This window comes from Anabas testudineus, chromosome 1 (genome assembly GCF_900324465.2).
Source record: "Anabas testudineus chromosome 1, fAnaTes1.2, whole genome shotgun sequence".
Classification (NCBI taxonomy): Eukaryota; Metazoa; Chordata; class Actinopteri; order Anabantiformes; family Anabantidae; genus Anabas; species Anabas testudineus.
Genome location: NC_046610.1, coordinates 704,873 through 726,797, shown reverse-complemented (window position 1 = coordinate 726,797; position 21,925 = coordinate 704,873). Strand labels below are relative to the sequence as shown.

Here is a 21,925-nt window from a genome sequence, read left to right as displayed (position 1 = left end):
GATCCTGGTCCTGATCCTGGTCCTGATCCTGATCCTGATCCTGGTCCTGGTCCTGATCCTGATCCTGGTCCTGACCTTGAACTGAAAACACTTTAAACATGAAGTAAATAAAAACCAACAGCAGCTACTTTGACTTCTTACTTTTACATCTCAGACTTTAATGTCTGACTCTCCTGTGAACATCACACACTCCAACGCTTCAGCAGCAGCTTTTACAGAGCAGCAGGACACTGACCTTATATGGGCCTCAAGATGGAGGCGCCTTGTCAATTATCCAATCACAAGTGGACAAAGAGGCTCCGCCCCATTGTCAAAAGAACAGGTGCATATTTACCTCAAGTCTGTCAGGGTTAAATTATATCTGTGTATGATAATAAGTCACACATTAAAATCCCATTAGTCTGTTTTACTTTAACTATTTATATAATGTACAGTTTGTTTGTTTTGAGCTTGATTTAAAACCTAATTTGATTTAGTTGAATTCATTTGATCAAATAGACCAGGACACCTGCTGCAGAGAAGACAAAGATAAGAAGATAAAGGCTGGCTGCTGTCACCAAGTGTGACTGTTCAACCAGATCAGCAGGTGGCAGCATCTGACAGTTTCACTGCATCACTACAACGAGTACTTCTGCTTCTACTTCTACTGTCCGCACAAGGACAACGACTATTGCTTCAGCAAATACTACTACACTAGCAGTACGGCCATTACTGCCACTGTAACTAGTGCCACTGCTACTACTGCAAATTGGTAGGACAGTCAGCAGTGGTCTGGGAACCCAGTTATTGGTTGGTTTGATCACTGATGCCTCAAGGGGGGGCAGCCAGTCCACACACTATTAAATATTATTACTATTAAAAGTTCTACTACAATGGAGCAGATGGTTCTCAAATACAGAAAGGTGTGAACTCACAACAAGTCGAGTGGGTTCTGTAAAGAAGGTCAAACCTCAGAACTCTCCAGCACCAGATGTTCCAGGGTGGAGAAAAACTGTTCAAATGGGAAATATCTAAATGGACTTTTTCTTTTACCAGTCAATGTAAAAGTTTCACTGTCACGACTTGTTACCTGTAAACTGACCCAGTGGCTGTTAACGGGAAGATTTAAGTCATTACTGGCTGAACCACAGTGGATTAACGTGTTAAATGTGTCTAGATGATTCTGACAACAACTTCAACTTGTGCAGTGGTTCAGATACTTGACTGGAAAACAAATCAAATGCTGACCACCTGAAGGTCTGGTGGAGACCACACAGTACTTTTAGTAAGATATGTCTAAATACGTGTGATACTGAGCTCCATGACGTCGTCGTCCTCACAGCAGGTGCTGAACAACCTGCTGGAGGCTGCAGGCTTGACACCGACCACCTGATGCTGCAGAAACATCGCTGAACCCAATCCTGATTTTCATAAACCGCCAGGTGTCGGTAAAACTCAGCTGAAAACTGGGACTCTTATTTTGAAGGGTCTGTACTGAGTGAACTATCAGAGTATTCAAGCATCAGAGTATTCAGAGTATAAAGTACTTTAATCTGTACCAGCATGTCATATTTATAGACAGTACCTGAATGAATGTATTTCTATTTCATCACATACTACTGCAACTGACTACTGCTAATACTACTCCTACTATCACAGCTGCCACTGCACTACTACTACTACTACTACTACTACTACACCTACAACAATAACAAATACTACTTATACTACTTGCACCACTGCAACTTCTAACTACAGTATTATTACTACTACTACTACTACTGTACTATCAGTGCCACTACTCTTAGTACTAGTGTTTTACTACTACTACTAGTTATATGTAATATCACCTTATTTGTATTTATTTACACGATACTTAGTAAAATTATTATTATTAATAATAATAATAATAGAGCACGTGACTGCAGTCCTTCGGGTCTGACGTCACCCTCCCCCTCCCCCCTCTGCCTGCGAGCTCTCAGTCCAACATGGAGTAGGGGGGAGATGGGGCTCGTCCGGGGCCATCCTCACCGACACCAGCGCACCATTTTCGGTCACCGCATTCCAGCCCTGCCCGGCGGGGGAGGAGGTGGAGGAGGAGGAAGCAGCGTAGGAGGCGCAGGAGGAGGTGGAGGAGGAGGCGGATGAGCCTCTGAGGGATGCGCTGAGAAGACGAAGAGGAAGAGGAGGAGGAGGAAGAGGAGGAGGAACGAGGAACCGGGGGTCCAGAACATTCAGCGGGATTAAAGAACCGAGCGGAGCCGGACGGAACCGGAGCCGCCGCGCGGCGGGGAGACATGAAGACACCGCAGCGTGCAGCCGCGGCGGGGGCTCGTTATTACCGGAGGTGAAACGGCGAAACATGAGCGAGGACACGCGCCCAGACGAGTGAGTACCCCCCACCCCACCCCCACCCCCACCCCCCAACAACACACCTCAGCACGAGGGTCCGTCTTATCGTGACCGAGGTCTGAGCGCTCATCACTGGACGCGGGTCGGTTCTGGTTGGTTGTTATGGACTCAGGGGTGGGGGGGGCTCCTCATCCTCCTAGGGGGGGGGGGGTAGCTGGGCTGGAGAAATGCATGTCAGAGGAGGATGGGGTGCTGTCTGCATCCTGATGGACTGGAGGAGACACGAATGTCCTTCACCAAAAAGGGCAACATGTTCCGCCACGGGGGTCAAGCTGTGGCTCCCGACCCTTTCCTGTCCGAGCCCCTCCAGAAGAGGAGGCTGCACATGTGCACAGGTCCAAAGTCTGCAACAGGTCTCAGAGACCTGCAGGAACTAGTTTAGAGGTGCCGGTGGTGCTTCGCTGTGGCTGCAGGTCACCTGTACTACATTACATTACATTACATTACATACAGTCATTTAGCAGACGCTTTTATCCAAAGCGACTTACAAGTCATTACAAGTTACAAGGGTAGGCAGGGCAGCGTGAGGAGGTCTTGCCTAAGGACCCCTACTGGAGGTAGCCATAGCTGGGATTTGAACCCCAGTCTCCCACATGGGAGGCGGTGATGTTACCACTACACTAACCAACCGCCACCTGTACTACACCTGTACACAGGTAAACGAGGGGCTGCTAATTTACTTCATGTACAGTTGGCTACTTTAATTATACTACAGCGTTACCGGTTAAAGTACAGGTACATGAAAACATCAGTGTACTTACGGTACTTTTTCTTAAATAGTACTGCTACAGTAATAGTAGTACCACTCCCACCATTGTACCTGCAGCTACTGATGGTGCCTCATTACTGCTACTAGCACGACTACCTCTACTAATACTTATATTACTAGTGCAGTGAATTGGTGCCACTACTGTAAGTCCTACGTCTGCTCCACCACTTTACTACTACAACCACCACTAATACTGCCAGAACAATAATTTTTACAACTACTACTACCACTACTACTACTACTATCCTACCAGTAGAATACTGTGGCCACTACTGCTTCCGAGGAGAACTAGAAGCAGCTGGACGTCACTTCAGTGAGGACATAAAATAGAAGAGGGCCCCCCCCCCGGACTCTCCATTGAGTTATTTGTGACCTGACTGTGTTAAACCCTCAGTTCCTGATGCCAAAGCTTCAGCCAATCAGATCCTTTGTTCTGGGCGGAGCGCGTAGGCAGCAGGTAACCCGAAGAAGCAGAGCACCTTTTCTTTTGTCTGCCTCATGCCGTGCACACCCCTGCAGGTAAACACATGACTCATAGGACTGTGTGCAGCCAGATAATAGGTCCAACTCATCAAATGTTTGTCCAAACGGCACCAGGCGGCACGGAGAGGAGGTAACTCCCACTTTATTTTTTTCCCAAAGTTCAAATGAGTTGCTGAAAGTTTTACAGGTTGACTTACTCCTGACAATGTCCGCAAACAGCTGGTCTGACTGTGCCGGTTAAGAATCACCTGTCTGAGTCCTGGGTCAGTGCAGAAATACTCACTTAGTGAAAGTACATCAGCTGGTGGAGGTGGAGCTGATTTTATTCACCTTGGTATCACATTTGGTACCAGGTGTACCCCCCGCCTTCCTGATATGTGATTGGTCTAAAGCCATACAATCGTGTGCCCGACCCACCTGTGTGTGTATCTGATTGGCTGGCAGGTGTGTGTTGGTGTTTTACTGAAATGGTTGACACACAGCACAAGTCGAGGCCCGCTGGTCTGGCATTAAAGTCGGCCATTAGTGTTTTTGTGATGTATGTGCACAGACATGTTGGACGCATCTAGTCCTTGAAGTTTCGGTACCGTGAAGCGGCGGCGGCTCTGGGTAGGGTCACTTTCCCAAATCTGCGACTGGTCAGTAGCTTTTGATTTGGGACAGTGATGGTGTTCCTGTGGGGGTGTTTTCTATTGATCAGGCAAACCGATGCCCCTGAACCAGCCGACAGAGAGCTGTCGATAATGCCAGGGGGAGGGAGGGGGGGTTTGAAAATGACATTGAGGAAAGGTCAGCAGGCAGCAGTGTCCCTGATATTCCAGCCCCACCCTCACAGGACAGCATTGATTTTATATCAGCACCAACCTCCATCTGAGCGGCTGGTGCTCGTACATGTGGGGTTAAGCTGACGTGACAGCGAATGTAGGTTTATGGAAAATATTTAATAGAAATAATAAAACATTTTAGTAGTTTCACTTTTTACACGTTGACAGTTTGATGAGACAGAAAAAGTGAAGTCTTCATGTCGAGCTGCCTTAAAATGTGTTTGACTTCACCAGCTGCATTTCAAATTAAGGTGTTTCCAGTGTTTGTAGGTTTTCACGGGTCCAACAGTTTTATGTTTGTTGATCATTTTTCCATCGACGGTAAAGAACCTTGAACACTTTGAGAAGCTGCTTCTCAGTTACTCTTCATTTCCTGTAACATAATGTTACAGAGAGGCCAACAAGGCAACAGCCCCGTCAGATCCATATAGAAATACATAAGTAAATAAATCTTTACAGTTGCCAAATGTTTTTTTCCCATAGTTTGAAACTTGAATAAAACGTGACAGCAGGTAAAACGCTTGGCAGCATCATCAGATCTACATTTCATTGTCATTTTCACTAAATATGTTTAGAATTGACATACTTAGTGGGTACTTGGACGGTCGGACAAGGATTTCCCCAGTAGTTGATGTCAACTAATGCAGCATTTTAGAAAAACTCTTTAGAATGAAGCAGTTTGTTCAGACTGAACACTGAAAAACACTCGTGACTTCACAAAAGTATATATGTAAGATCAGAACACAAGATGAGAAAGATAAACGGCAGCAGATAAAGAGTTCTGCAGTGATGATCAGCGTCCAGCCAACAACACGACCCAACTAGTGGGCGATGGACCTCTTTAGGGTCGACTCGGCGGTGCAGCAGGCTTGTAGATGGACTTGACCACAGCTCATGTTTTTCACATGTGGTTACGAAAACCTTTAAGCTTAAGGTCAGTAAGGCCGACGCTGCTGCTGCTGTTTAGGTGAAGTTGTGGAAGAAAGCAGTGTGATGGGCGGGAGAGAAGTTTGGAAGAGGCCAATCCAAACACCATCTGCTGCAGATCCTGACCTCCAGAAACCACAGCTGAGGCTTCAGATTAGAATAGGGTTAGGTTTAGACTAAAGGTTGGGGTCAGACATTTAGTCCTCTCTGATCGTTCCTACAGTGGTTGAATATGAAGTCTAAGTGAGTCAGAGCTGATCAGAGAAAATCGGATTTGGTTTTTCATCAATTGATTCGAGTCACTTCAAGCAGCTTGATGACTGGTTGAGTTTGTGGAAAAGAAAATGTTACGAATGAGGAAACAGGAAGTTGTAAAACTGAATACTCGATCATTTGCCTGAGTTTGGCTCAGACCCAAGTCCTTCAACAGCAGGGGAAGGTTCTGGTACTGTACTATAGGTACTATACAGAAGTACACGTTTGAGGATCTTGCACTATGCCTTGCATTTCTCAGCGCTGCTTTACTTTTTAACACTCACTTCATCCACAGGCTCGAGCCCCATGACCTCCCATGACCCTGACATGTTAGCAGTTCCACTAAAGAGGGACTTCCCCTCTTCTCAGATGGTTTCATTTAAATACATGTGTGCAGCACCACATTTTATTCTTTTACTCCAGGAATCGTCTGATGACCCTGTAGATTTATTCTCTGACCCTTTGTAGGGTCCCAACCCTGAGAACTACCTGATAATAAAACAGGGGAAAGGCAAAAATGAACACAGTGCACGTTGGTTTTATCAACCAGTGGGCCTGAGACTGAAGAAAGTGCTGAATGTGGTGAAGCATGTTGACCTGGTAGAGGTACAGTTGTGTTCATATCTTTTTCAAATGTGAATCGATGATGAACTACGAAGGTCTGATGCACTTTGGTTAACACCTCAACATGCTGCGTAGTCTGCAGTGACAGTGACTGTACGTTAGTCAAACAGCATTAAAATCTGTCACAGTGGGAACACACAGCATCAGCATTTTTACTCTCAACCATATGAAGCCACTTGATGATGTGATTGGTTGAGGACGACCTTAATCCAGCTTTAAACAGGCGGCTACAGTGAAGTTACTCTAAGTAATAGATCAGACTTTCTGTGGACAAATCATAACTCAACTTCACAGCTGATGCTTCAGGGCTGTTTGAGGGTCAGCTGTTGGGTTCAGGTTAGAATCATAGGTTAGAGGTAAACATTCAGTTTTGATGCTTAGGATCAGGGTAAGGGGCTCGATTATATCAATGAGTGTCCTCACTAAGATAGAACTACAGATGTGTTGGAGCATGCTGCTGGCAAATGCAGTGATGACTCATGCTACACACACACACACACACACACACACACACACACACACACACACACACACACACACTGCTTCCTCCACCGTGTGATTCAGCCTGCCTGTCAAACAGATGGTGTGTGTGTGACGAGGCAGGCAGCGTTTCCCGCCTCTCCCCGGCCCGTTAGGATGTGCCGTTGTGCAGCAGCACAGCTCAACAACGTGTCGTCAACAGAGATTGTTGTGTTGCTGTGACCATGGAAACGATGCAGGAAAGGAAAGACGGAGCTGCTTCGGATTTATCATCCCAACCTTGATTTTTTCTTCCGTTTGTGTTTTACCTCGATGTCGTTGATGTGTTTCATGATTCATGTCAGTTTGTACGTGTGTGTACAAACTGAGTAAGGGTTTGGGTTAGTCAGCTGTGAGGGCGGGGGTTAGGGTGGGGGCAGGGAATGCATTAAGTCAATAAGAGGCTCCACAGCTATAGGAAAACCAAAATATCTCAGTATGTAGGATCACAGGTGAATAATGATGTGTTCAGAGGCACTCGGGGAAAAAGAGCGTTGAATCACTCCAGTGAGAAGAAGGATGAGTCCACATGGCTGCATGAGGCATCAGTACGACTAACAGTGATGGTGACTGAATTCAATTTAATGTTTAACTTAAAGTCTATTTATGTACCACAAAAGCAGAAACACAAACCCAACAATCAATCAACTATCTCAAGGCCCTTTACAAAATAAGGTCAGAACATTATAAATTCAAAGAGAGAAACCAACAACCCCACTGAGCAGCACCAGGAGACAGTGGAGAGGAAATACTCCCTTTAGAGGAAGAAACCTGGACCAGAACCAGGTTCAGGGTGAGTGGACAGTAGAGAGAGAAGATGATAACAGTCAATAACAAGGAGCAGACAGGGCACTAGCAGGGAGAATGCAGCAGCTTCCAGGTTAACTTCTTTAAGTTTATTTTTGTTTTCACAATTCTCCTTTAGCTTCCAGGAGCTAAATTGTGAGACCCCTTCATGGGGTGGCATTGAATTAAGACCCAGTCCCATTCCTGATGCCTTGTTTTTAGTTACTTGTTGAAACACAGCTACAGGTAGAAAAAGTCTTCAGCTGTGGTACTGGAATCTCTTTTTGGGGTCCTGGTTTAGTGGTATGGTATTTGTTACGGGTCATTACACATCGATTCTACGTTGGACTTTTCGTCACATCTTAACAAAATAGAAAGAGCTTCAGAATTGAGGGTGTACTGCTGCTGTATTTTTAATACCGTTGGTCTCGACCGTTGGTCACGAGCTGGAGGAAGGACTCCATGGCCAGAGACAGAACAACAGTAAATCAATGACTGCAACAGTCACTAGATGGGAGGAGATGACGTAGGGTGGGTATGGTGCTCTGGTTGGAAACAGGAAGTGATGTCACAACCAAGATGGTCGACCAACAGAGATCACAACGGAGATACTCCAGGAGTGTAACCAGAGTACCACAGGAGCACCATGAGAATACAGTCCAATCCAATGTAATGCAACTCAATGTCTAAACCCAGTGTGGGAATACAGGCTGGGGTTATGAACACAGGCAGTCCAAACAATAATCCACAGGGCTAAACTCAGAGGTCGAGGGTAATCCGAATCATACACGGTTAGGCAGTTCTGAGATAAGTCCAGGTCAAAACACAGGGAGGTCCACAACAGAAAAAGAACAGGGAAGGGAACGAGGGAGAAAACAGATCAGAGGGGAAACTCACTGAACCAGAGGGGTAAACGGGAAGCAGGGTCAGGTCAGGCTGGTCCAGTGAGGGGGAATCCAGGGTAGAAGGGGTACAGGTCAGAGAAGGGGAATCAGGCAGATACTTGTACAGGTCTGGTACCGTGAGCAGGTGGAATGACGGGGAATAAACAGAACTCACAGCACCAGGGGGTCAGGCAAGAGACAGGGTCCAGAGCAGGTAGAGTCTGAAAAATCCAAAATAAGTCAGTCCAAAGAAATGCTGGATAGTGTCTGGGAGTAGAGAACAGACTATCTGGCAGGGGAGAAAGGTGAGCAGGCCGGTATTTATAGTGTGGGGGAAACCAGGTGCAGTCAATTAGGTGAGTGAAGGCAATCAGACTGGGAGGAGGAAACAGGAAGTTGTCAAAATAAGGGCATGGAAGAAAAACAGGCAGCAATGAGGCAGGAATCATGACAGTCTGAAGCGTATCATAACTTAAAGACAGCTGAGTCGCCCTGGTTTGTAAAGTCTAATAGGAGGTTCTTCCTCCTCCTGGTCACCGTGTCGACTGATGATCTGTTTGTCTGTCTGGTCTGTTGCAGTGACAGCTACATTGTGCGCGTCAAAGCAGTGGTGATGACCAGAGACGATTCTAGCGGCGGCTGGTTGGCTCAGGATGGCTGCCTGAGCAGAGTTGGCGTGTGCAGGCTGCTGCCGGCCGAATTGCTGGGACGCAACACTTTTCTGATCCACGGGGAACGTCTCAAAGACAAACAGGCCAGTCCAGCAACACGTGACAATAATTACAATACAGGCTTCAGATTTCCTCTTTCAGTAGGTGTGTAACAGTTTGTGAAACTGGAACAGAGACAAGACCCCACCGAACCCACTGCCACCCTGTCGTGCACGTCTCCTCTCGCAGTGGAGTCTTCTGCATTAAACTGGAGGATCTGTCACTTAGACTTTACATTAAGACGCTAAAGTTGTGTCTGATGTATAGTCTGAGTTTGTCAGCAGCTGCTCTGGTGCGCTGCATTAAGGGACAGTACAGAGTGTAGGTTATCTATACTGTGAGGCCTTCAGGTCATAAAGTGCAGGTCATTTGTGTTTCAAATGCCACAACTCAAAACAACCAACTGAAACGTGTTCATTTTCACTGTCTACCAGTAAATCTTCTGTATCCGCTTTTCACTGATGTTGTCTGATTTATTTTTCTCCAGGTGATTTTGGAGTGTTTCTTAAAGAAGGACCTAGTCTACACGAAGGCCACTCCGACATTCCACCACTGGAAGGTGGACAACAAAAAGTGTGGGCTGACCTTCCAGAGTCCGGCCGATGCCCGAGCTTTTGACCGTGGGGTGAGGAAGGCCCTGGAGGACCTGACAGAAGGTAGACACAGGGGTTATGACTAGGAAACCCGAAATGTCTCCACAGTTCTGGTGACTGAGTTCAGAAAGAAGTGCTCAAAAGAACCATCATGAGTAAAAATATCACTTTCTGACAAACTGATCAAGCAAAACGTGTTGGAGAGTCTTTGTAGAGCAGCTGTCACAAGGTTATTACTACAGCTGCTGCTGAACGTACAGGGCTCCTACAGTAAGACTCTTCAATCTTTTCATTCTCAGATGGACAAAAACTCTCCAGGTCCAACAATCAGCACGAAAGATGCTATAAATATCTTTAGTAAAAAGCTGAAGGAGCAGGAACCTAGGTTAACTCAAAAACCAGAGTCTGCAGGCTGCGTCACACTGAGATTCACATGAATTCTGTTCAGGTGTTTTCAGTTTGCTACTACTCTGATTGGCTCATTATCCACAGTAACAACAGCTGAGGATAGTTGGTGTGGTAGAATTTAGGGCTCTGCTCCAAACGGACACATTTGAGATAAAACAGCATATTTCAAATTTCCAGCAGTTGTAATGTTGGTGTTTTAGTTTTCTGATTCAGTCCTGTTAGTTTTACATTTTCCATTTAATAATATTTATTCTTCTATGCATTTTGTGGAGCTGTTGCTGTCCATGGTTCCAGTCGTACAACGGATCAGCTTTTGTTGCCCATGACACTGAAAGTTGTGCATGAAGAGGCGATCACTTAATGTGAACAGGAGGAATGACAGCGAGCACCTGAAACTCTCCTTTCACACTTCTTAAACTGAGTCTGCGGTAACATCAGCGGGTGAGATGAACTGATCTTCCTCTCTGTCCTCCAGGCTCGACCACATCTTCATCAACGCTGCAGAATGAAGCAGAGCTCGGAGATGATGATGTCTTCACGGTGAGAAACTGCATCTAATCTTAACTTCTCCATTATTCATTCAAACTAATCAGTTTTGATGGGTCTCAGTTTGTTTTATGTAGCATTCAAAGTAAATATACCTTCAGTTTTTCTGAGCATAAAACACTCTGTGTCCTTGAGGTGCGAGGAAAGCATCTCTTACGTCTCCTTCACCTCCTTCCTGTTTCCATCGTCGGAGGAGTTTTTCCATCGTCAAAGAAAAGGTTGTCGTCGGTAATCTGTCACTGAGGTGCCTGTTTACTGAACTGGTGTCATTCAGGCTCTCTGCAGGCCTGAAGTCTGGCTCCCTGAGGATGTGGAAGAAGATGGGTGTGTTCAGGAAATCATCTTAGAAACAGTGCGACTCAGAGGCGCTGGGGGGCTCAGAGGACAATGACGATGAGAGTAAACAAAACCCTAAATGTTGTGATGCAAGACTTCCTCCCTTCAAGAACTCAAGGACAGAAACTGTGTTTGGTAAATACAGAGACTCAAAGTATTTTTTGCTCAAAGTTACATTATGTGTGATACTCGAAATCAATCCACTCTGCTCCTAGACCTCCCTCTCCCTGCTCTGCTACGCTCCACCATGCTCTGCTCAGTCTGTCAAGGTAATCACTGGTATCAAACTAAATGTACATGTGCCAAGTCTATTTTGGTCTTGGATGAGATGTCCGACTGATTTTTTTTTTTAAACTCAGGGAAGTCTGTGGACACACGATCGGAAGAACTATTATCAACAAAATACTCAAAAGGTGTTAAAGACAACACAGAGCTCAAGGACACAATTGGTGACAGAGACGGGGTTTGAACAGCCATGCTCTACCCACTGAGCCACCTTAAGTTTCTTAACATATGAGACTTTGCTGGAGGAGGTCTTTTAGATAAAGAATCAAGCTGCCAGCTGCCTCCAGCAGCACTTTTGGCAAAAGAACCTTTGGCTCCAGGTCTCATTTCCACTGGAGACCATTTGTTTGGCTAAGAAAAGACATGATACTATGTAGGTGCAGGGTGTCGGAAGCAGTTGGACGTTGGATTAAAGACATAAACCGAATGATGAAGAGTTGGGAACGGGCTCGTCCGGGATTTGAACCCGGGACCTACAGGTCTCTACAGATCTGTTATGTTGGCCAGCTTTGACAGCACCTACAGAAAATGATCTTTACAGTTAAAGGAGTATTTGTCTTTAAATCAGAAGAACAGCAATAGATGCAGCTTTAGATCAGCTTCAGCAGAATTCAAAAAAAGTCAAACAGGAGCAAAGCAGGAGTCCAGCAGACCAGAAATAGAATAGAATGAGTAGAATGCCTTTTTATTGTCACTGTGCACATATACAATTTACATTTTATACATGTACGCTGAGATTAAAAGCATCTCACTGTTGGTGCAAACATGCATAAATTTAACATAAATAACAATAATAACAGTAGCAGCAGAAGTGATGAATTGTATAATAGTGCAAGTCAAATGAGGTGGTGTACACAAAAAACAGGATACAATCATATCTACATATGCAGGTGGAAAATTGCACAGCGATTGTAAAGTATACAAGGAGGATTTTTATTTTCCTTTTTTTAACATTCAGTAGTTCGGATGGTTCAGTAGGTAGTCAGTGCATATGTGAATTTATGGCTTTTGGGAAAAAGCTGTTCTTGAGTCTGTTTGTCCTCGTTCTGTGGCACCTGTAGCGCCTTCGTGAGGGTGACAGGTTGAACAGACCAGAAGCTGGATGGGAACTGTCTTTAATGATGTTCTCCGCTCTGCTGAGGCAGCGGGAGGTGTAAATGTCCGACAGGAAGGGGAGAGGGCAGCCTATGATCTGATTTATCTACTCTCTAAAGCAGGGGTGCCCAATCCTGGTCCTCAAGGGCCATTGTCCTGCTTGTTTTGCAACCAGCCCTGCAGCTCTAGCTTCTGATTGGCTGAACACACCTGATCCAGGTAATCAGCAGTGTGTAGGACAGAGATGGTAAGAAAACTAGCAGGATAGTGGCCCTCGAGGACCGGGATTGGACACCCCTGCTCTAAAGCCTCCCTCTGTCTGCTATAGTGCAACTCCCGTATCATACAGTGATGCAGTAAGTCAGCAGGCTCTCGATGGACGCGCGGTAGAAGGTCAACAGCAGGCTGGGAGCCAGGTTGTACTTCCTGAGGACTCTCAGGAAGTAGAGTCTCTGTTGGGCCTTCTTGATGACCGCTGTGATGCTCTCTGTCCATGAGATGTCATCAGAGATGAGGACCCCGAGAAACCAGAAAGTATGGACCCTCTCCACGCTAACGCCACTGATGTAGAGAGGGGCTAGCTCAGCGCTGTGCCTCCTGAAGTCGACAATGACCTCGTTTATTTTCTTGGTGTTCAGGGCTAGGTTATTCTCTGAACACTAAGTTTCCAGCTTCAGGACCTCTTCTCTGTATGCTGCTTCATCACCCCCCGAAATGAGTCCGACCACTGTGGTGTCATCAACAAACTTCACTATGAGGTTTCTGTCGTGGGACGGACTACAGTCATGGGTGTAGAGACAATACAGGAAGGGGCTCAGCACGCAGCCCTGTGGGGAGCCAATGCAATGGGTGAAGGACAGGTGGGGGCCAAGTCTCACAGTCTGGGACCGGTTTGTTAGGAAGTCTTTTAACCAGGCACATGTAAGTGGGGGGAAGCCAAGAATGTCCAGTTTCCTGATGAGTATGTCAGGAATGATTGTATTGAAGGCTGAGCTAAAGTCCACGAAGAGCATCCGAGCATAACTCTGCTGCTCCTCCAGGTGTCCTAGCACAGCGTGGAGGGCTAGGGCGATGGCGTCCTCTGTGGATCTGTTGGTGCGATATGCGAACTGGTGTGGGTCGAAGTCTGGTGGAAGGCAGCCTTTAATGTGTCTGAGAACCAGCCTCTCAAATCACTTCATGATTACCGGAGTGAGAGCCACAGGTCAGGCTGGTGACAGGAGACTTCTTCGGTACCAGAATGATTGTTGCAGATTTTAGACAGGATGGGATGACTGCCTGTGCTAAAGAGCAGTTGAAAATTGTGGTGAAGATGGAGGCGAGCTGGGGGGCACATGTCCTTAGCACCATGCCAGGTACACCATCTGGGCCAGCAGCCCTCCTGGGGTTCACTGCTAGGAGCACCCGTCTGACATCTTGCTCTGTTACAGTGAGTGGAGTGGTGCCGGAACCAGATGGAGGTGGGAGCGGTAGTAGGGCTGGGGCAGATGTGTGCTGATGCTCTGTTTCAAAGCGGGCAAAGAAGCTATTCAGCTCCTCTGCGTGCGACACATCCAGGTCCTCTGTTGATCCCTTACAGCCTCTGTTGTGATGGCATGAATGCCCTACCACACCACCCTTGTGTTGTTGCTGGACAGATGGGACTCCAATCTCCTCTTATAGTCCGTTTTGGCTTTATTAATTCCTTTTTTCAGGTCTGCTCAAGCAGCTCTGTACAGAGCTCTGTCGCCTGACCTGAAGGCAGCATCGCGGGCTTTGAGGAGTCTGCAGAATGTGAGACAGCTGTGGATTACTTCTGTGATGCTGTGCGGAGGTTGTGCAGAAACTTCAGTTTTCTTCTTGTGTGATCCAGATGAGCTCAGTAAACTCACAGCACCACATGAAAGTTGCGGCTCGGAGGATGAGGACAACTGCACTGTCGGGGCCACGGGCGGCGAGGACGGGCTGGGACTTATTTAACACAGACCCAATAAAAACACAAAGACTTCAGAGGCATCTCTGTCGCGCTGCTGTGGTTCCTGAGCTCTTTTATTTTTCCCTCGCTCCTCTAACTGCAAACAGACGTCTGGTCAGAACAAACTGAGGTGAAGCTCAGGTAAGTTCAAAGTGGAACCCAGAATCAGCAGGCCCTGCTCTAAATTAAAGGTTTGGACACTAGTTCAGTCAGACATGTGAAGGTGGAATTAGAAATAAGTTTTCCGAAGCTCGTGAAAGGTTTTGGATATGATGTGTTCGATGACATTGCAGCAGATATATTTCAAAAACATCTTAATTTGATTACTGTTGATTGTTCATGATCACAGTTTAAAGTTGTAATGAGTCACCTGTACCTGGTCACCAGCTGCTTCACCATGACTCACCTGTGCAGCTGCATGTGGAGGAGTGAATGTAGCTCTGCAGCATGTTTGCAGGTTTTCACTTCAATCTACAGATTCTTTCTCAGTTGCTGACATTTTAGCACAGAATGATCCTTTAACCTCGGGGCAGGTTTACGAGTGTCCACCTGTCTTCTGTCCCCGCAGACCGCCACTGACAGCTCGTCCAACTCGTCCCAGAAGAGAGAGCCAGCAATGCAGACACTGGCCGCACCCGGCTTCTGCGACCCCCGTCGGCACCACTGCATCCTGGGACATTTTTATGAGCAGCACCGGCCCTCTGACAACTACTTCCTGGACCAGGTGAGCAAAGTTGGTTATTTGAATTGCATCACATCAGCTTTACACTTTTCTTGAGAAGTAGATGTTAAAGGAAGATTTTTTTAAAGTAACAGGACTTTTCAAGTCGTCATTAATAAAACCTGAGGTGCAGAAATGTAAGTTCCCTAAAATAGTCTGTCAGCAGCTGGAGGACTAACTCGTGAACTGCGTCTTTCTGTGTCCCTGCAGGCAGTGCACATGTTCCCTCGTCACGTCAGCTTCCAGGTGGAGGAGGAGGTTGTCCGCATCAACCCCCGGGAGCGGACCTGGCTCACCGGCTACGAGGACTACCGGCACGCCAACTCCACACAGGACAAAATCGCGCAGCCTGCCAACCCTGAAACCTACGTGCACTTCAGCAAGAACGAAGGCTCCAAACACAACTACACCTACCCGTACCCGCTGAGTTGCGATGGGGTGCGGGGGTGCGATGGGAAGCCCGGCTGCATGGCGTTGGGTGGAGGCCACAGAGCGGTGGTGACGCTGCAGCCACGAGCTGTGCAGCCTAAAGGTAAACGGCAGAAGGAGGACGGTGAGCGATCGCGATGCATTTACTGTCAGGACATGTTCAACCAAGAGGACAATGGGAGGGGCCGCTGCCAGGAGGCCCCCGACCCCATCCAGACCTGCATCCGGCGGGTCAGCTTCCTGTGGTGTGCGGACAGCCTGTTGTATCACTGCATGTCAGACCCGGAGGGCGACTATACGGACCCGTGCTCCTGTGACACCAGCGACGAGCGCTTCTGTCTGCGCTGGACGGCGCTTGTGGGGTTGTCTCTGCTGGCCCCCTGCATGTGCTGCTACGCCCCCCTCAGGGCATGCTACCGCTGTGGCGTGGCCTGCCATTGCTGTGGAGGGAAACACAAAGCTGTGGGCTGAGGCGTCGGGGCGCCCCCTCTTCACACAGACAGCAAGGACTTGGTGGAGGGGGGGCAGGAGAACAGGGGACGCTGGGACTGACGTTGTTTCTTTGTCGCTGTCGTTTGTCTCGTCTCCATCAAGGAGGAACTTTGTCTCTGTTTGGCTTCCAGCTCCGACAGAGCCTGAACAAAAAATATGAATTTCTAAATAAAATTGTATATACATATATGTATGTGTGTGTGTGTGTGTGTGTGTGTGTGTGGGTGTTCATATATCTCTCTCTCTCTATATATATATCTATCTATCGATCGATCGATCGATCGATCGATCGATCGATCGATCGATGGATGGATGGATGGATGGATGGATAGATAGATAGATAGATAGATAGATAGATAGATAGATAGATAGATAGATAGATGGATGGATGGATGGATGGATGGATAGAGATATAGATATATATATATATATATATATATATATATATATATATATATATATATATATATACACGTATATGTATGTTCAGTATATACATATACTGTATAGTATATATAGATAGATATAGATATATATATGTGTGTGTGTGCACACATATATATCTGTATCTATTTATTTATTTATATGGACACACACACACACATATATAAACAGGTACTTTATATTTTTACACTGGTGTTTTAAAGGCTTGAACATGTCATTTTCCAGCGTTGTGTGAATGTTGTGTGGGTCACGATTTGTCTTTTCGCCTGATTGATCAGTGTTTTATCACCTCCACCAACTTTGGCACTTTCGTCAATGTTTGAAGTGAACGCATCTCCCAGGTTGCGCTGGAACCTGTGCTGCTGACTTAATAATTTGATGATAAATTTCGGGTTCATGTGCCATAAAGAGAAATGAGCCACTCGTTTTATAGATCGGTGGTTTGAACTGACTGGATTTTTGTGAAACAGTTGCTCTTGTGTTTCTTTGACTTGTTCAGTGAAATACAACAAGCAGACGTCTTTTCTGGATGCTACTGTCCACATGCTGCCATCCTGTTTTGTAATGAGCATGTGTGGAGCGTGTCTGTATCCACAGTCATAGTACCAATGGGCGTCTGAATGTGAGGACGGATCATAGAAATTATGAATTGACCTTGAAACCAAATGAGTCCCAGTGCAACCTGTGTTGCGTTCACAAATCCTGAGTGCTGTCTGCAGTGGCATTAATTCATTAACGGTGATAAAAAACAGATGCAAAGCGCTAAACGAAAAAAGGAGACAACTCCTGACCCATCTGGCTTCTGACTGACACGATGCAAATGTATTTGACCCTAACAGGAAGTTTTAGGGTGAATATTAGCAGTTTTCATAGTAGTTTTCATAGTTTCCCCTCACACATAGTTTTTATTCAGTACAGAGCTGCAGTGATTTATATTTATTGTCCATTGTTTATCGAATTAAGTCTAATGAAGTTGATATCTTCCAAATGTCAAATCTTTTTAGGAATTCCCACCTGTGTTTAGTGTTTGGTGAATGTACTCACTTAATGTGTTCAACTTTATCTGCACCCGCTTATGAACGTCAGACAAACTGGAATATTATTTAAAATAAAACACAGGATTTTTGCATTTGGAGACTTTAAAGACCAAAATGAGCACGAGTCAATAATTACTGCTCCAGTGTTCACGTGACCACACACTTAACCATTGTGAACTTGATTTTAAGGTGGATGTTTTGCATCGTGTTGGCAGCTCAGAAGCACCAACTGGTCTGGGAGCTGCTCTGGTTCCCAGTCCTAAATATTCCAGAAACAAAGTTACTGTATGATCAACAGGTCAACTGTGGTGTATTTTTCATGTAACGTATCTGCACATTCATACCTCATTGAATTATTCCCTGTTGTCTTGCAGACTGGTCACACTGGTCTGCCTTTACTGGTTTGTTTGGAGCCTAGTTACTGGAGAACACAGCCTCAAGTGTGTGTGTGTGTGTGTTGGAAAGGCAGGTTAAAAATTAGCTGGCCACCAAAAATGATCATTTACTGGTATAAATGTTACATTAAGACAACCAGACACCGGGAAACACTCTGATTCTTTCCTCAGATTTCTTTACTTTTGGATTTGGGGGTTTATTAAAATGGTTTATTAAAAATGTTTCAAAATAAAAGCATAAACTAGAAATTCTTGCTGATGCTCAGCTTGAGCCTACAAGAAACTCTCTTACACTCTGACTCCACATATTTTTATGAAACAGGACTTATATATATAATAATTATCAACATACTCTATTGTTATTAACACTCAAACTCAGTCAAACTCAACAGTCCTACAATAAAATAATAAATCCTCCTTTGTGCAGATGATAATGTTAATCTAGCCATAGGGGTTGCAAGCCAGTGACTTCTGTGCCGGTCCCAAGCCCGGATAAATAGAGAGGGTTGCGTCAGGAAGGGCATCCGGCGTAAAAATTGCCAAAATAACCATGCGAATCATTCACAAGACTTTCATACCGGATCGGTCGAGGCCCAGGTTAACAACGACCGCCACCGATGCTGTTAACCTACAGGGTGCCGGTGGAAATTTGACTACTGTTGGTCGAAGAAAGAGGGGAGGCAGAAGAGTTCGTGGTCAGAGAGAGAAGGGAAAAGGCAGGAGCATAGATCTGAGAATAGGGACTCTTAACGTTGGTACGATGACAGGGAAAGGCAGAGAGCTGGCAGACATGATGGAGAGAAGGAAGGTAGATGTTCTGTGTGTGCAGGAGACGAGGTGGAAGGGCAGCAAGGCACGTAGTATTGGAGGAGGATACAAACTGTTCTACCATGGTGTTGATAGGAAGAGAAACGGGTTAGGAGTGATCCTGAAGGGGGAGTTTGTGAACAATGTTCTAGAGGTGAAAAGAGTGTCAGGGTGATGAGCCTAAAGCTAGAAATTGAAGGGGTGATGGTGAATGTAGTCAGTGGGTATGCTCCACAGGTTGGCTGTGAGTTAGAAGAGAAGGAGAGATTCTGGAGTGAGTTTGATGAGGTCATAGAGAGTATCCCCAGAGGAGAGAGAGTTGTTGTTGGAGCAGACTTCAATGGGCATGTTGGTGAGGGCAACAGAGGTGATGAGGAGGTGATGGGCAGGTTTGGTGTAAAGGAAAGGAATCTGGAAGGACAGATGGTGGTGGACTTTGCTAAGAGGATGGAAATGGCTGTAGTCAACACTTACTTCCAGAAGCGAGAGGAACATAGAGTGACATACAGAAGTGCAGGTAGGAGTACGCAGGTGGACTACATCCTATGTAGACGAGGTCATTTGAGAGAGGTTAGTGACTGCAAAGTGGTGGTAGGAGAGAGTGTAGCCAGACAGCACCGCATGGTGGTGTGCAAGATGACTCTGGAGGTCAGGAAGAAGAAAAGAGGGAAGTCAGAGAAGAAGACCAAGTGGTGGAAGCTAAAGAATGAAGAAACTTGTGAGGAATTCAGGCAGAAGTTGAGACAGGTTCTGGGTGGTCAGGATGAGCTTCCAGATGACTGGGAAACCACAGCAGAAGTTATCAGGGAAACAGGTAGGAAGGTGCTAGGTGTGTCATCTGGAAAGAGGAAAGAAGGTAAAGACACTTGGTGGTGGAATGAGGAAGTACAGGAATGCATCCAGAGGAAGAGGTTAGCTGGAAGGAAGTGGGATGTAGAAAGGACTGAGGAAAGTAGACAGGAGTACAAGGAAGCGCAGCGTAGAGTGAAGAGGGAGGTGGCAAAGGCCAAACAGAAAGCTTACGATGAGCTGTATGACAGGTTAGACACAAAGGAAGGAGAGAAGGACTTGTACAGGCTAGCCAGACAGAGAGATAGAGATGGGAAGGATGTGCAACAGGTAAGGGTGATTAAGGACAGAGATGGAAAGGTGCTAACAACCCAGGAGAGTGTGCAGAAAAGATGGAAGGAGTATTTTGAGGATCTGATGAATGAGGAAAATGACAGGGAAAGAAGGGAGGAAGATGTGGATGTTGTGGAGCAGGAAATAGCAGAGATTGGAAAGGATGAGGTTAGGAAGACTCTGAAAAGGATGAAGAGTGGAAAGGCTGTTGGTCCTGATGACATACCTGTGGAGGTGTGGAAGTGCTTAGGAGAGGCAGCAGTGGAGTTTCTAACCAGTTTGTTCAATAGGATTCTAGAGAGTGAGAAGATGCCTGAGGAATGGAGGAGAAGTGTTCTGGTTCCGATCTTTAAGAACAAGGGTGACACGCAGAACTGCAGCAACTACAGAGGAATAAAGTTGATGAGCCACACAATGAAGCTGTGGGAAAGAGTAGTGGAAGCCAGGCTTAGGAAGAAGGTGGAGATTTGTGAGCAGCAGTATGGTTTCATGCCCCGTAAGAGCACCACTGATGCCATTTTTGCTTTGAGAATGTTGATGGAAAAGTACAGAGATGGTCAGAAGGAGCTGCATTGTGTCTTTGTAGATTTAGAGAAGGCGTATGACAGGGTGCCGAGGGAGGAGCTGTGGTACTGTATGAGGTCGTCGGGAGTGGCAGAGAAGTACGTCAGAGTAGTCCAGGACATGTATGAGAGAAGTATGACAGTGGTGAGATGTGCTGTAGGTCAGACAGAGGAGTTCAAGGTGGAGGTGGGACTACACCAAGGATCAGCTTTGAGTCCCTTCTTGTTTGCTATGTTGATGGACAGGCTGACAGATGAGGTCAGACAGGAATCTCCCTGGACAATGATGTTTGCGGATGACATTGTGATTTGCAGTGAGAGTAGAGAGCAGGTAGAGGAACAGCTGGAGAGGTGGAGGTTTGCTCTGGAAAGAAGAGGCATGAAGGTCAGTCGTAGTAAGACAGAATACATGTGTCTGAACGAGAGGGATCAGGGTAGAAGCGTTAGGTTACAGGGGGCGGAGGTGAAGAAGGTGCAGGAGTTTAAGTACTTGGGGTCAACAGTTCAGTGTGATGGGGAGTGTGGAAAAGAGGTGAAGAGGCGAGTGCAGGCAGGTTGGAGCGGGTGGAGGAAAGTGTCAGGAGTGTTGTGTGACAGAAGAGTGTCAGCAAGACTCAAAGGAAAGGTCTACAAGACAGTGGTGAGACCAGCTCTGCTCTATGGGTTAGAGACGGTAGCAGTGAGACAGAGACAAGAGGCTGAGATGGAGGTAGCAGAGATGAAGATGTTGAGGTTCTCCTTAGGAGTGACCAGGTTAGACAGAGAGCACTTGATTTAACAGTCTGATCATTGGGAAGCTGAAGTTTGTGCTTTCTTTAACTTTATTATACAGAAATGTGTTCGTATTATTTAGAAATAATGGCACATGGGTTTTACTGGACGTTGAGTCACAGCTGGAGGACAAAGTCCAGTTGCCATGACTCAACTTCCTGACTCATTAAAAATGGGAAAAGTAAGAGACACGTTGTTTGTCAGACCTGAAGGAAACTGTTTGACGTTAGCATTAATGTGGCCTGAAAACAGTGGAAAGCTTCAGATCCCAAAGTCCAGGATTCTGTTGATGAGTGATGGTAAAACAACGGGACACTCGAAGGCGAATTAGAGCAGCACCAGTACACTTTACACAAAAGAAATAAAGACGACATTCCTCTCTAAAAGTATTGGAACAGTGAGTTGTTGGCTGTAGACTGAAAACATTTGGGTTCGATTCATCAAAAGATAAATAGACCCGAGTTCATTTAGCTGCTGTCATGTGCTATGTACATCAGTAAAGATTAATGAGCCGGTCCCAGAAGAAGCCCTGCAGCCCAAGCCATGACGTTACCTCCACTGTGTTTCCTTTACGTCACTGTGCTAAAGGTTCATTTCTGTCTTGTCAGTCCATTTCTTTCCTTTTTCTGTTCAGACACCTCTGATCCAGACTGGACTATTGTAATTCCTTATTAATGGTTTGTCCCAATAACTCCTCAAAAAGCCTCCAGTTAATCCAAAATGCTGCAGCCAGAGTTCTGACTGGAATTAGTAAG

The 21,925-nt window shown here is 46.1% G+C and overlaps 1 protein-coding gene across 1 annotated transcript; it reads left to right on the top strand.

The window, feature by feature from the left end:
* The first annotated feature begins 2,030 nt into the window (after positions 1-2,030).
* On the top strand, positions 2,031-16,255 carry spred2a (sprouty related EVH1 domain containing 2a). The gene is made up of 6 exons (XM_026359362.1): positions 2,031-2,367; positions 9,042-9,216; positions 9,660-9,828; positions 10,649-10,713; positions 14,958-15,113; positions 15,321-16,255. Exons 1-6 carry the CDS (start codon positions 2,342-2,344, stop codon positions 16,008-16,010), a joined length of 1,281 nt encoding a protein of 426 aa, XP_026215147.1. The 5' UTR covers positions 2,031-2,341; the 3' UTR covers positions 16,011-16,255.
* Positions 16,256-21,925: the final 5,670 nt, after the last annotated feature.

Bases quoted from the DNA above. Each gene is read 5' to 3' on its own strand.
- spred2a (XM_026359362.1), top strand. From the start codon at position 2,342: ATGAGCGAGGACACGCGCCCAGACGA. The intron at 9,217-9,659 runs GCCAGTCCAGCA...ATTTTTCTCCAG, and splicing joins AACGTCTCAAAGACAAACAG to GTGATTTTGGAGTGTTTCTT. The intron at 15,114-15,320 runs GTGAGCAAAGTT...GTGTCCCTGCAG, and splicing joins ACAACTACTTCCTGGACCAG to GCAGTGCACATGTTCCCTCG.